At 28.7% G+C, this 16911-nt stretch overlaps 1 protein-coding gene across 2 annotated transcripts in view; it reads right to left on the reverse strand.

The window, feature by feature from the left end:
• Positions 1 to 4124: 4124 nt before the first annotated feature.
• LOC118183570 (neuronal acetylcholine receptor subunit alpha-7-like) overlaps positions 4125 to 16911 on the reverse strand; it is a 999128-nt gene continuing 986341 nt past the window's right edge. For both annotated transcript variants that reach the window (XM_085815221.1, XM_085815227.1), the window contains one exon: positions 4125 to 9576. In XM_085815221.1, coding sequence (XP_085671347.1) covers positions 9058 to 9576 — 519 coding nt within the window. In that variant the 3' untranslated portion in view covers positions 4125 to 9057. The remainder of the gene's footprint in view (positions 9577 to 16911) is intronic.

Genomic DNA, 16911 nt, shown 5'->3' on the forward strand with positions numbered 1-16911 from the left:
CTGAAAGTTGTAGTAAGAAATAAAGGAGATTATAATTATTGAAAGGCAAGTACTTTTTACTTTGTGCGTAGAAAAAACACCCAATGAATGAAAGGGGATAAGTTTTCATTATTTATTCTTATCTCCCTTGGGAAGTTTTCTTAATTTGTTTATTTTAAGTTAAACGTTAGATTACTTAGTGGTTAATTCAATATATTAGAAATTTTTTTTAAATAAATGTCAGTCTGAAAATTTAATATTTAGCTATTAATGTGTTTGAATTACACAGTATAACCAACAGCAATTTCTTAGAAATCAAACTTCAGATTTCAGACAGAAAGCAAACATAAATATGAATTTTCTATGCGATGTTATTATTACTCTATTTATTTTCTTAAATATTCTTAAAAATGTGTTTTCATTTTGTTAAAAAGCAGTTTCCAGATTGTACATTCGGCCCGTGCGCAATTTGTGTTTGTGATCCTTGTTATTAGTTAATAAATACTACTACTACTATAAAATTTTTCTCTTTCATTTTCAGACAGATGACCTCTCTAGAAAACATGTCGAATACATTTCCATTTCCTAACTTCATTACTAAACTTCCCGCACGAAGATACTTTCTTTCTAGGGTTAACTTGCAGTTTTCTACGACGCAGTCGGAAAATAAAATAAAGTCGTCTCGCTTCTTCATCGTTAAACAGTTTTTAACGAAGTTGGATCTTTTAGTGAATTCCAGACATGACTGTGTAGACAGAACTTTATATAAAATTCCTAAACGTGTGAGGAACGCGATGTAGGTGGAATAAGTTCAAGCAACTTGAGGATTAAAGAAAAAATATTTATCTACGCAAGTATGTTGATTAAGTTGTTTCATAGGATATACTTTTTAACTAACAACAGAAGTTGTAATATACGTATATTATACTTGCATTATTGTTGAAAGTTCTGAAAAACTACTTAGGGAAAACTGTGAAAATTTTGTTTTATTGGTTAAATAAAGAAAATAACATTGCTTGTAAGTAAAAATGAAACCAATTTTAAGCTGTCAAATTGTAATATTATTTCTACTTGTTCTTGACAGCTTGAAATGTACGATCAAATCCTTTTTTAATCTTCTCATGAGTTTCATATTTTTTTTTGTTCAGTAAAATATTTATAAACGTTATTTTTTAAAGGATATATGAATCGTTTTTACAATTTATTTGTTACATATAAAATGGAATTAATGTGCTATGGAACAATATTAGAACAATGTCATCTTTCCTCAGTTTTTGAAATTAAGGAAGTAAATCAATACAGTGTCATCAAAATTAAAGAAAGAAAAAAAACTTTTAAAGCATTTAATGTGAAAAATATTGTTTTTTAAATATCACGGCATTCTTAATCATATTCGACGGAAATATGGTGCTGTTGCAATGATGGATTTTAAATGAAATTTATCAAAGAGGAATTTTCATGTCTTGAATGTAATGATATTCATAGACTTCCTCTCTTCATAATGTAAGTAACTGTTATTTTTGCGTAATTAAAGTAATTGTGTATTATTTTTGCTTAAAGTTCTGCTTCCAATACATTTTATTTATAGGCGCTTCATGATGTTATTTTTACTCATGTATAATTAAGAATATTGTGAAATTTAAAATTCTGTCTTGCTTCTTAGTGCGCTTATAAAAATCGCATAACTTTTGCGTTTTTAATGCAATTTGTTTTTAAACTTATTAGTCAATAGAAGCAAGGTAAAAAATTACTAATTCTTAGCATAAGAAAGTTATTCCTTCTAGTGAGTACTACAATGACGTAAAAAACTTCATCTTTCTTTTGAGCTCAAAGTTTTACGACCTGTCGTTAGTTAATAACCAAGTTAACATTGCATTTAATGCATTTAAATTTTTCTTCGATCTTCATTGTTATTAATATTATGATCTTTGTTATTGTCTATCTATTGCAGCTCAACGATCTACTTTTCAAAAATCAAAAAATTATGTAAGAGATAAAAAAATATTTGGAATATTATTTTCTCATCTATCCGACGGTTCAAAGTTCGAATTTTTACAATAATTCTATATAAATATAAAATACATTCAATGTTAAATAAAAGAAAATATCGAATATTTGTATTTTTTTTGGAGGGGGGCGGTTTTGAACTCTTTGTTTAGTTTTGCATTTTCATTGCAATTACTTAAAGGGCAAATTTTCAAGAAAATTGATTGGGCAGAATTGGATCAAATTTATGTCACAACTTGATCCAAACAAACTAAAGCAAAAATACAGAGCTATTATTTTAAATAAAATCGTGTAAAAATCAGTACTTCGTATAAAAACAGTTTTGCTTTAAACTTTAAGACTCCATAAAAGATTATACAAATGTTATTAAATTGCATTTTGGAACTTCTTTCTAAATTTTTATTTTGAATCTGAAGCGTATCTCTTAATTTTTAATTTCAAATAAATTTTTTAGTCTTTTCTCTTAAGCTCCTGAAATACAGGAATTGCACAGAACTTAATTAGTATTATCACAGTGCAAGATTTTTCCTTTCCTAATTGCTTCTCCTTTTATTAGATAAATTTAGCCCAACTTAAGCTTGGAATTATTGCCTAGTTGATAATAATATTTACCATTCATAAGAGTGTAGAGTCATTAGGTTTTTTTCTGAAGTAGGAGACGTGAAAAATGACTAATGCCTTTGCCGGGATTCGAGCCTCGACCTCTTGAATATGCGCAGAATGTGCTACCGTTATACCACGAAGGCATGCTGAAAGAAGAGAGAAAATACTTATAAGATAAAACGCATTTAATATATCGTGGTGAATAAGGGTTTGATGATACAATTTCTGATCACATTTTCTGTCACTTTTGTGCAATTCGTTTTACTTAACAATAACACTCAAAGATGATTCATTTACAATAATTTGGTAAATAATTTAATTTACCAAATTATTGTAAATGAATTTACAATAATTTGGTAAATTAAATTATTACCAAATTATTGTAAATAAAATAAGTCTTTGAAGATACATTAAATTTCGTAGAAAAGTAAAACAAAAAGTAATTTGTTTCATTTTTATATATTTTGTGCTATCAGTTTTGGACAAAATGAAGCAGGCATCAAGTCGGATACATCTTGCTTTCCAAAACTAAAAAAATACATTTATTCAAACTTAGATTATTTTTAATGTGTTTTATAAATTAAACAAGGTAAAGCATAAACACCAAAATTTGAACAAAAGCTTACTTTATATTCATAACCTAAAACTAACCAGATAAATAAAAAGTTGAACTCATCCCCCCCCCCGCAGGAGGAATTTCTCCCCACCCCCAATATAGACGATGGAATCAGTAGTACAAAAATTTGCAATTTTTTTGCGATCTAATTTTTTTGGTATATGATACACATTTTAAAGCGTGTAGAATTTCTGTATAGATGAACTACTAAAAAAAAAATACCAAATATTTATTACACTGCGGAAACCTTACGACCGCAGTTGAAATTGTATTTGGCGAAAAAGCATTTCAGTAGAAGCAAACGTTCTCGCAAAACATATGCTATGCTACATAATTATCAAATTTTATGATGAGCTGTAACAAAATATAGCCTATTTAGTTAATATTTAAATTCAAACTGAATCCAGCTTTTAGGTGATTTGTTAATCTGCCTCAGTAAATCAATTTTTGTTTTTTAGAAATTTCGGAAGAAAAAATTGTCTGACGCAAGAAAGGAATGTAGGTTCGACAAATGACGAAAATTAACACATTTGGGAAATATTTCTATTTATAAGTATGTTTAAATTATGACAGCTGCGACCGATAGATGGCGCTAGCGATTACCAGATTTGTCTAGCATGAAGGATGATATCGGTAGTAGCTTGGTATGATCATAAAAATAATTGTTGTGAGAAAAGATGCATATGTGTTACCTAACATAAAATTCTTCAGTATTATTTATATGCAGAAACAATATTTAAGTAGTAAAAAATGCAGATACGCAGCGATAAGTTTTTACATGTCTATAAACTTTAAAGCAAGAAATATTAAATAATTTTATGTCCCAATGAAGAATTTTCTCAGGTGCTAATAGAAATAGTTATGGAATTTTGTTCTAAAATGTTTTAAATAACTTAAAATCAAAGTACATACATTTTGATTTTCAATGCTCTTTATTTAGATACGTATGCGAAGCAATACTAGAGTTACATAGAGATTTGAAATAATTCGTACTGTTTTCAACAAAATGAAACTGATGATAATAATAATAATAGCAATAATTATAACCTTCGTAGAAACATTTCAAACTGAGATTACATAATTTATGTAACATTTTGATTTTCGCAGCAAATGTTTCGTTTGGTAACATACTCATCATAGTTATCTCTGATATTGTAAAAATGATTGTCAAACATGAAGAAGAATACATTCAAATCAATTTTTTACTCTACTTAAAGTAAAAATTTGTGTTAGATAAAGAAATTTGACATTTATTCCTATACTGCACGGTGCTTTGGCAGTGATAAAAGATAAAAAATGCAGGAACAATGTTTAGAAAATTTAAGCAACATTTCTAATTGCGCAAGGAAATAAACGTTTCCTTTCTAAGCTACTGAATTTCATATTTAAAAGAAATCCTAGCAACATTCGCTAAAATGAATTAGAGAAATGGTACGATTTCATAATTTACAGTGTAGAACCAAATTTATTACCTACATATTTTATTTTGTTTTTAGCTCTGTAATATAAATAAATAAAATACAAAATTCAGGTATTTTCCGAACTTTGATTGAGAAGGAATAAAGTCCAGCTAATCAATGACATTCTGTACCTTCGTCAGTACAGATAATTTGTATTAACTGTTAGTTTAATGTATAAAATGTAAAGTACTGAATTCTCGACCTAAAACTCATTTGAGGTTATTAAACATGGGGATAAGTTTTGATAATATCATCATCTTTTTGGGGTTTAATTTATTTTATTTTGAAAAAGTCAAATAATTTCGAAATAAAAAGAATGAACTCAAAGAATGTGAGTCTAAAGCACTTTCCCATTTATAGTTTATATAATAAAGAAAAATCGTCTCTTTTTCCTTGAATAAATTTAATTATATAAAATTAAAATAAAAATTAATTTTATTTTCTTCCGAAAAATCACGAAAGCTTATTTAGTAGTCCTATGTATGGAAGCAATATGCATATGAGCCTTTGAAAAGATTGTAAATTAACTAATTAACTAAAAACTAATTAACTTTACTAATAACAAAGTTTGATTTTAAAATTTCGTGAAATGTTACTTTACAAACCCCTATTTATGGCATTTAATTTATGTTCTATTTCATATCAACTAATGGAATATATTTCAAAATAAAGAAATAATTTTAATTAAAAATTAGGTTCCTAAATTTGGAATGTATGATTCAGTTCAGTCAAACAAAAATTAACTCCTTTACTTAGATATTGAATCACATATGAATCACTGTAAAATTTTCAAACTACGGATTTTTAAAACTATACCATAGTGAATATACTCCTTCGGTAAGATGATCGTGTGTACTTTTATAATAAAGCGTATATTCTAATAGCTGCCTCAAGGAATATTTCTTTTAAAAGTTTGTCAAAAATCTAAGCAAAATGTTTTATAATATTCTAATTTTTTCTCAGATTTCTACTATATTCTGATTCCTATGCTAAATAACAAGTAAAATACCCTAGCCAATATCTAGGATATTTTAGTTATTAGCACATCTAATTTACTACTTTAAAGCTCTTTCCAAAGTGCTATTTTATACCCAGCCTTTCTCAGCTTTCTGCTTTGAAAAGTCAAATCTTAATACTATAATTATTTAAAAATTTAAAAACTTAAAAATAAACCCTTCTTTGTTAGATCATAGTATGTTCAGTTGATTAACAAAAACGAATTTGATAAGTAAAAATTAATTTTAAAATTAACTTCGATATCAATTTATTACTTAGCCCAGAACAATCAAAACGAAACTTGTTTTAATTAATGTTTTAATTAACGCAACTTCAGTAATAAGTAGTTTAGTTAGACATTTAAAGAAACATAAATTTCAACATCGAAGAAATATTGATGTGTCTAACAACATATTTAACTTTCAACAACAGCGAAACTGTAAATTATGAAAATGGCATGAGATATCAAATGCGATTTTATTAAAAATATGCATCTAGAATTATTTAATTCTAAGTAAGAACTTACCTGAAGAATACAGTGCAGTGTCGTCAATTGCTAAGTCTGACAGATTGAAACTTTCCACTTTCCTCGACGACATTCATTACTTTCAGCAAAAGTGTTGATTAAGAGAGCGAAGGATATATTAATTAAAAGTATGTTTTAAAAACTAAATGAATGATATTATTTTATAAAATGAACAATTAATAAACTTTCGTTTTGTTTTTAGATAAGCCTTTTAAACTAATTCATATGTTCACATTTAATCATAAACGGAAAACAAAGGGTTATCTTCAACAAAGTTGAGCAAATTTGCTCTTCTATATAACATTACATAAAAGAGAATCTATACGTGCCCTTTTCCATTGTTTTCAGTTATAGGGTAGGTTTTACTATATTCTGTATAGTGGAGGTAGCATTGGGATCCATATGTATACTATCTAGTATATCAATCAATTCTTTTACAGCTTGTTTTAATTTTGATATGTATTTATTTAGTGCTAAGAGTAACAGGGTACTACATCTTTCAGTGAAACATTAGGAGTTGAATGCCTTTGGACACCAATCTGAAACTTAACATCCCATAGTAATGCTTCTCTGATTATGTTATATAAGATGAATTTAGAGGCTTATGGTTCTAAAATATTAGCCTTCAAAATAGAATTTAATTAATATAACCTAGGATGTATTTTAATCTCGACAATGAAATAAAATACAATAGGAATTAATAAAATTTAAAGATAATTATTTGCGTGTGAGTAGAAACTGAAACTATTTAAATCATAGGGAATCAAAATTATATATGGAGAAAATACAAATTCAAACCAATAAATTTTAACAAAAATTCAGTTTATAGGTATGAATGTAACTTTGGTTAGAAATTACTCTTGATAATTTAATTTTAAATGATAAGGTTTAAAAACTTTTAGCTGTTAAATAGAATTTTTTAATCAAATAAACATGTGTACCAGTTGAAACAATGCAAAGTTGTATGAAACAGACTGTATGAATATGTACCAGTTGAAACAATGCAAAGTTGTATGAAACAGACTGTATGAATAACATAATTATATTTAGTCAAAATTTCAAATTATCTGCCAAAAAGTGGTTACCAAAATGTATTCTATCACATCACTTTTATAGTGAAATTATGCTTGGGTTTATATCTGAACTCAGATATCAAAATTTGAATTTTGACTATTTATTTTATTTTATTTACAGATGTTTATAAAGTGCAAGGAAATTATTAAGAATTATATAAAACTATAAATAATTTTCAATTAAAATATATATATAATAGTAAAGTATTGATTAATATTTATATTAGTTGAATCGAGTAATAAATGTAAAAGTAAGTAAACAAAAAATACATACAATTAACGGTAATAAAAACAAATAATCAACAATTAAATGAATACAATAAAGGTAAGTAAAGATTTTTGAAAAATATAAATAAATAAAATGCGAAAAAGAAACATTTCGTTTAATGTTAAATAAAAATACGTTAATTCTCTAACCAAAACTTTAATCTGATATTTTTTACAAGTCTTTGAAAAGATATTTTTATACTCTGGCATCTGATTTCGAAAAAGCTAGTTTTTTCTGAACTTGCACAACAAAATATTTATAAATACAAGCATATCAGATATTATTACTTCGGAGACTGTGCTATCACACTGGCAAAGACTTAATTATATACTTCACTATTTTATATTTTAAGAAGTTCTCATTTAGCTGTATATGATGGAATTAAGGCTAATTTAGGAACCAAGACTTTCTAAGAAGCAAAAGCATTAAAACTGATTTAATTGGTTTGCTCATTGATTAAATAAAGGAAGTAGCATGGAAGACTTAGTTATGTTCCAAGGGAACCGAATTTTGAAATTTATATATTTAAATAATGTCTATAATTCGAAAATATATTTGTTTGTATTTTTATGGGTATGGTTCATGAGTAAGTTTCGTTTGATCATACTTGGCTATAAGCAATAGCAGAGGCTTTATTGTTAATCAAATTAAATTATTTTCCAAAATAAAGGATAATTTTCAAAGCAGTGGCTCTAAAACTTTTTAAGAATTATTAGGTAGCATGTCTAAATAGTACATCATAAAAATGGCATTATGAATTGAAATTAGTCATGAGTTAATGATTATAAATGGAAGACATAATAACTGTTAATTTCATTAGCAGATCAATATTGTAGTATCACTGCTTTCTGTTTAATACAATAATAGCGTCATCGTTTAGTGAATGTCATAGATACAGCCTATAGAAGATCTGTAAAACTTTGAATCATTAATTCAAAGAATTTAATAACTGTTAGACATAATAACTGTTAATTTCATTAGCAGATCAATATTGTAGTATTACTGCTTCTGTTTAATACAATAATAGGTTATCGTTTAGTGAATGTCATAGATACAGCCTATAGAAGATCTGTAAAACTTTGAATCATTAATTCAAAGAATTTACGTAATTACGAAGGGATATATACTGCTAATAATGCTCTTATTTATGATTTACATTTTAAAGCTTTAATAAATAATTTGAGTTAAACATTCATAGTTTTTGTTAGCGTTTGATGACTGAATTTTTTCATTTTTAAAATAGAAAAGCAAAATATTTAACTGAATAATTTCAAAACTACAACTGTGAATTAATAACTTGTGTTGAACCATTAATCATTATTGCACTGATTGATGGTTCGTATAATACTGGTAAATGATAACTGCAAACAGAGGGACTGTTGTTCTTCTTATGTAACAAATAAGAGACATCTGATTCACTATAATCGTAGCACCTTTTTCACATGCCGATATTTCGAAACAAATGCAGTTACTATGAAATTGATGGTATCCCAATGTTATCTCAATAAAGAAACTGCATTTAGAGTCTATTACGCCATTAAATGGGGAGCCGATCCCAGAGATAAGACTGTGGATGCCACTGTGAAAATAGTAAAGTTAATCAAGCAAATACGGTCGACTACCATAGCGGCAAATTGCCAGTCAGACACAACTTCCGCATCTTTGTCATCCTGCCTCAACTTCGCTGTGATCACCTTAAGCTCCCTTAAGATTGCGGAAAGTTCTGCATCTGCATGCATGCAAGTGTGCACCATAGATCCTGGGTTCGAACTTCCGATAAGGACGTTGGCGTAGCTCCGATCGCTTTGTCCCCTTTGCAAGGCCGGTGATGACGATGACGTCATGTTACCGGAAGGCCGGAAATCATCTTCGCCTCCGCTGGCATTACCACCTTCAAGGGTACCGGTGAGAAGGCTTCTGGAGGATCGCTCTTTGAGCTCCATCTCCTGCACCTTGGTGCTCCGGAACAGATCCCGCCTGGTGATTTTGTGACCAGGCCTTTGCATTCGGAGCAACCACGGTAGCCAAAGCAGAAATAGCTTCCTGATCTAGAATATAAATAAATATTCTCAAATTAAGTACTTCATAAATATTAGTCTAGTATAAATGCATCTAGAAAGCAATGAAAATTATAAAAGTGAAATCTAAGTTTAAGAAATAGGATCCAAATTTTTTTGCTATAACACTTATTCACGTAATTCTCGCTATTCCTTTTTTAAATAGTTATAGTCTTAAAAGGTAAAAAAGAAATTTTGCGATAAAAAACATTTTCAAGGAAAAAGTAAAATACTAAAAAAGGGGGGCGCATGATAATACAAACCATTAAAAAGTTTATGGAAGTCGATTTATTAATATTGCAATTAGTTACTGCTTTCAGTTTGTTTTGGCTTCCCATCCCTCGAAAACTGGGAGTAGCAAATTTTCTCGTTAACTAGCATAATTTAAATCTGCAGGTTTTTATTAAAAGTAAATATTATAATGAAAAATTTTAAAAGGAATTGAGGAGAAAATTTTACAGCTTATTTTCAATGCACATATTATCTTATTGATAAAATTGACTGATGGCGGATCGCATAGAAGACAATGAGATGGTATGGTGATGAAAAAAGACAGTGGCTGTTTGTGTGTCTACTTTATAGTCCATATAAGTTTACAGTTGTCTACTTTATAGACGCTTTACACTCCTATTTAAAATTTTTCTGGACACTGAATCTCCAAGGGGAATTTCTGTTATATACTTTTTGTTCATTCGCTTTTCCTCTTTGTCTTTGTAAAAGGAGAAGTTAATGGAATTAGAGATGAAATTTACTAATATTTTGAAAGACTGGATCAGTTGTCCTAAAATGTATACGCGACGAATATCAAACCAAGAAATTCGAGGAACTGATCATTAGTATGAAAAGATTTCTTTCTTTCCTGAATTTGTGGAATAATTTGAAAATTGCGTAAATAAATCCAAAAGTTTCAAAATCATACTCTGAAAGATGCTAAGGGTATATGCGAGTAAATGTGATATTAAATGGTGAAATGGCTATGAATGTTTGATTTCAAATTGTAGCATAAACATACCTGATAATTTCCGTTTGCTCGATTGCTTGGTATGCATAAATATCAACTGAAAATCCTATCCACAGTTTAATAGCATGGTCTGTTGCACTAAAAGGTCTGTACTGAAATCTTTGAATCTTGAAATAAGATTTCCTGTTTAATTCGAGACATTTTATTTTAAGATTATGATTTTGTTTAAAGTAAAAGTATTGTTGCGTGCGTACGGGTTCATAATGGATTGAATGCACAAGTCGATGGAAAGTTAACAAAATTTATTCTTATCCAAAGAAATAAAACAAGATGCTGAAATTTCCTGAGAGATATTCGTACAATATCACAATATCTCACAGTAGTTATGTTTCAAACTACTAAAACGTTAAATAGAACACAATTCAAAGCAAAGAAAGCTAATCGGATTTCACCGTTAATTCGATACAATCAACAACAAGAACTAAGTAAACAACTGAATTGAAATAATTTCCTGCGGCTTTTGTAAGCTTTTTAATCATGCACGAGAATATTCTGGTATCTTCTCAATTTTTTCGGAAAGTATGTTAAATCTCTGTCTTTGACTGTACGACTGAATATAATAGTTCTTGGCAGTAGATCCGTTGTTTAAGTTTGAGAACAAAATCGAATAAAATAAAATCTTAGGCTGTTGAAATTAGGTTCCGTAACATTTCTCAGCTCAATATAATTAAAATATCCCCTGAAATAGAATTAACTAAATCTAAGGGACTAGAATGAACAGTCCGTTGCTGAATGTAATAACATATTATTTCAGCTAAACTAGTATTGAGAATATGTAATATGCTTGTAGTTCGAAAGGTACAATCACACAGTACCTTTCGAACTACAAGCATATTACATATTCTCAATACTAGTTCCAACAACATTTAAGCTTGCAATAGTATATAGTAGTAAGTGCAGAATGTGCAACTGCGTATAGCATTATTTATAATTATTTGTAAATATAACGACGAAATGTTGTACGTAATACATTACAAAACATATTGTAATGTATATAGGATAATTTAATATTGTAATTAATTTACAAAAGTGTATTTCTAGTGTATTAAGTACTGAGCATGCAGAGGAATGTTGTCTGATATTTCTAGTTATTTGTTAAGCATGTCTTATATTCCACGTGTCAGGTCTGCAGGTGTATGTAGTAGTTAAAGCGATGTATACATACCGTGTAAAGTAACAAACTATAGTTACTGTAGCTATCCCTATTTCATTAATGTGCAGAGATTTTCTATATAAAACACTAATTGAAGTAGAATTCTCACTTTTGAACGATTATTATTGATATAATTCATAATCGTTCTCGATAGACATATCGCCTTGTCCAATTTTGATAAAATCCACATTAAAACCTCCCTTTATGTCTTTTAAAAGTAGTCAGATACCCACGAAGTGTTTAGCATCTCAAATTTCATTGCACGTGACGCAGAGGTGGTCGCAATTTTGAAGATTAAATCTTTTAAAGTACGCAAAAATGTGGCCATTAAAATCTGATTTAAATCTATGTTAATGTATATTTATTCTTGTTTTATTGTTATCAGTTATAGGTTTATTTTTGTCTGACATTTTCCATTTTTCTTTCCGTAATTTATTGGTATAAGACCTCTGCAAAGGTCACCGCCTTCTTCTTCGGCCTCTGCAACTCAATAATTTCAATGTCATTGTGTGTAACAGCCTTTTTGGCCAATGCATCAGCCTTCTCATTTCCAATAGTATGTATCAAATGTATCTATAATCTGTATTACTATCAAAGCCGTATGTAATCAAATGTATGTACAATCTATATCTCAAATTCACTATGTTGAAACTACCGAAAAAGCATAAAACGTAAAACCACGAGAAGTTGATTCATTACTCGAAACGATGAAAATCTTCCTTTTAAATCAAACTATTACAGAAACATATGTAAATTCATTATTTATAATTGTTAGTGACACTAAAGATGCATAAATTTGTTATATTAGGAGACTAAGTAGCGAAAATGTCGCTATTCTCAAAGTAGCGTAACCACTCTTTTTTTTCCCTGTTGGTTTAGCTCTATTAGTCTTTCGTTCTGTTTAAAGTTCTTTTTAGCCGAAGCGCAACTATTTTTATGGCTTAAAATGGTTTTTGAATTCCAAACTCATTTAGCTCCATTCCTGTTTGCCTTCAGTTGATTAAAAAAATTATTGCTTTTAGATTTTTTATCGTGCTTTATCAGTTGGTGCTATGCATTTATAGCCATAGCCTTTACACGTGATATAAATCAAAGCTTAAATTTTAAGACTTGCTCAGGATTTTCTCAAAATAAAACAAGACATTTTCTCTTGAAATATTATATCTTGGTTGATATTTTTATGTTAACTAAAAAGGTTTCATTGTTAGCATTTTCTCAAATAGCCTTGCTAGGAAAACATTAAATATTTACCAATTATTTTAGCTGCTCATTTTAACTACATTCTTTTTTAATATCCTCAGCAAATGTTACAGAATTATTTTATCAGCTAATAGCTGCTACCTGTATAATTTTCACCTTTCAAATCCTATGTAATACTAAAAGCGGAATTAATTAATCTTTATCTTAGAGACATGTTGATAACTCCTTTGCTTGATAGGGTGAATGTCACACACTTTTTGTTCTCGTTTCACTACAGTTAAATAGCTAAATGCATACCTCTCTAAAAGGAAAAATATTTTAGCGTAGAATTTAAAAATTGTAACATAACATTTTAAACTTTAGATAAAATCTAATACGGATAAATCCTTTTCAAACTTTTACTATCTTTATTTGTATATAATACCCATTGATTAATTAATTTAGCAAATTTCGCAACACACTTTAAAAAGAAACCTGTTAAATATATTGAATGTTATCATAAACACTACCGAAGACTGTTCACGTTGAATATTATTTATTTCACAGATAACTATGAAAATAACAATGTTCCTGCGGCATTTAAGAAAAAAGTAGTTTCAGAAATGTACAAAAGAAATTGAAATTCGGCTGAGGTGTCACATAATTTTGCTTTTATTCAGGTTTCTACTAAGAAATGTGCGAAAAAGGTTAATGTTTTAAACTTATGATGGAAGATTTGAAGAAATAAGAGCTATGATACAAGATGTCATCAGAATTTAAACATTATTAAAATCGAATGAAACCTGAATTTACTAAACCGACATATTTTACACTAGAAACTGAATGCTAGCAGTATCTCTATGAGGCATTTCTTTAAACACAGAATTATTTTACTTACATTTCACATAAATTTGCAGAATATTTTAATACTTATCTCATTGTAACATGCGTGATAATTATACGTGTAATAAAGGCAGAACTAACAGCTTTTTATCGTGTAAAATAACATTCTGTTGACTTGTAGAGACATTAGGTATTTTGGAAGGAGGAGAGATGAAAAATGAGCAACGTTTTGGCCGGGAATCGAACCATGGACCTCTGGAATAAGCGCCCAGCGTGCAGTCTACTACACTAAGAAGGCATGCCAAGAAGACGGGAGAATACCTTATAGACTTAAATAACGTAAATCAAGATATTATCGATATTAATGTATAATATTTTGGATCGAAACCAATCACCCCATTAACAGTTTCTGTAGCCAGCATTATTAAAACTAGAACAGACAGCAGAAAAAAGAGTTCATATTAATAAATCTTTCAGGACAGTGACTAATTTAATTTTTCAGCATAACACTGTTGTTATCATGAGGATATCAAATTGCTTGGAAAAAGAAATTAATTTAGATTTTCTCAGTCAAACATTGTTTCGTAATAAAAGGCTTTTAGTTGAAGTCCATTTCACTGTTATTTATAATAATTAATTATGGATATGATTAGGCGAATACATTATTAAATTCTTTTTAAACAGAATAAACGTCCTTGCTACCTTAAAGCATATGTATTTATATGAAAATCATTATTTTAAAAGTGCTTTCGAAACTAATACATTTAAACTAAAACTACTTTCTTCTGAGAGGTCATCTCTCATTATGCTATCTTACAAGAGTTTGAAATACTGAATTTAATTAATTTTGCAAAAATATGTATTTTAGGAAAGATAAATGTTATGTAATGATGCTTCGTCTTTTCTGTCTCATGTATTATTTGACTTTTAATTACAAATGATAGAAACAAGAATATTACGTTAGTGATTAATTCCTCACGTTAAATTAAAGAGAAGTGAGAGAATGTTAGTCTTGGGTAATCTTCTAAGAAACTTTTGTTACTTTTTAAAAGTTTAACGTAGGATTATTTTGGTAAATTTATAAAAGTTACTTGACATGATTTTGGCAGAGATGTTTGTTTCATGCTTTCTTTCTTCTAAAAATTTAGCTCTTACATTTCCAACAATTTTAAATTAACTTCTTTCACTTGTTAAAATGGTGCGCTGTTGAAGAGCATTAAAGTCGTTTATTGAATGTTTTTGCTTGAGAAAGCTGCTATATTGTGATAGCACGATATTAAGTATTCTGGATTCATATATTATGTTTAATGAACGACAAATATGACGTTGTTAAGTTTTGAACCACGAAGAGGCATTAAAAGAAAAATGAAAAATGCGAGTCATTTGAGAAAATTATGAAATGTTTTTAGAATAATGCTATTTATCGAACAGTTTGTTTTCATTTACAAATAGATAAGATTTTCAAAAAGTGACTATAAGGCAGCTACTCTTAAAAATGATTTATTTTTTTTAGAGCAAGTAATTTTCAGAAATTGTTTTGGGGGAATATCGATATAGAAATGGTTCCTTAATTTTAATTAAGACGAAAGGTACAACGTCTGTCTGCTGATTACGGATGTCCTCGTGTTTTGATAAAAGCTGGCTCGTATTCGTAATACACAAGAGCAGCAGCGAAAGTTTAATACAACCAGGAATGACCTACCAGTATTAGCAACTCTGTCACACGCTTTATCAACTCTGTCACTGTATGTCTAAAGGTGCATAATGCAACTATTTCACAAATAAGCCACATCTACTTCATTTGGAATTGCATGATTATGTTCTCATTTAAACATTACTTGATAAGAAACTGAAATAAATGCTTTTCAGTGGTAGCAAGCAGAAAAGGAGGAGTCTAGGCAATTATTCTTTGGAACAAGTATAGATTTATTGGATTATTTACGTTATAGTAAGGCATACTGGGTCTATCTTCCTAAGAGAAGGAATATCTTTGTGGAGCATTTGCTGAAGAAAACTGGCTTATATTTATATTACACAAGGAAAAATATGATAAATGACAGAAGAAAAGAAGACTAAAAATAAATAAAAAAATGTATTTTAATCAACTTCGCATTATCTCAAGATTTAAAGTATTTTGTAAAAGTTTCATTTTTAAATCTTCAACTTCCTTTATTGATAAAATTCATAGTTCAAACATGTTGAACTTTCAATTTCTAATATAAATTCCTGAGAAAATTATTCAAGTTCCTGGCAGTGTCATCACATATTTGTTAAAACGAAAAAGCTGTAAAATTTCTCATTTAAGAATTTAAAAATTATCTTCGTGGGAAACAGTTACCACTAGATATGTTTCACTACATAACATTGTTGAGTAAACCAAGTATCTAAATTTTTCTTCCAAAAATCATGTGAAATATTTCTTCATATTTTAAGATTTTCTTGAAGTCTTATGTACTCATAAAATGCTTCTAATATGACTCAACGATTTAAATTTTAACACTTTTTTCAATAAACCTGGAAATAGTATCTCTTTGATTCGTTTATGGTTCCGCTTCTTCGAGAAATGACATTTCCTATTTATTCCAAATTCTGAACTATGTTACAACTTTCTAGGATTTTACTTTCCATTAAATGTCATTTATACATAGCCCTTATATCATATTTCTGTACCAACTATTGAGTAAGTGAATATAGTTTAACTCACAAAACTAGCTCAGTCACTTATAACGTTTATTATAATATGCAGTGAGGCAAATTTCTTTTTCTACCTTCATTTTCTTTTTGGCTTTTTCTAGCCAAACATCATAGCTACCAAATTAGTTTTATGAAAATTCTTGCATTAATTAAATAGCGTATTGTTTCTGATAATGCATGCATATTTAAACGGATGCTAACAATTTCTTAAGTGAAGTTTTGGGATCTGACATTTACTGTACTCTAACTGCAACTGTTTTTGAGACGATAGGTGAGATTCCAGGACATTTGTAAGAAGTATGCATTACATGAAATTATTAACTGAAAATGGTTTTATTTTATTCAGTCAGTCAGAAAAATTATGTATTTGCATTTTTATTGTGTATACGAGGTACAATGGACCATAAATGCAGATTTCAAGGATACTGAATTTGTA

The sequence above is a fragment of the Stegodyphus dumicola genome, chromosome 4 (assembly GCF_044657685.1).
Source record: "Stegodyphus dumicola isolate Sdum_Otavi_A_Nest chromosome 4, ASM4465768v1".
Lineage (NCBI taxonomy): Eukaryota > Metazoa > Arthropoda > Arachnida > Araneae > Eresidae > Stegodyphus > Stegodyphus dumicola.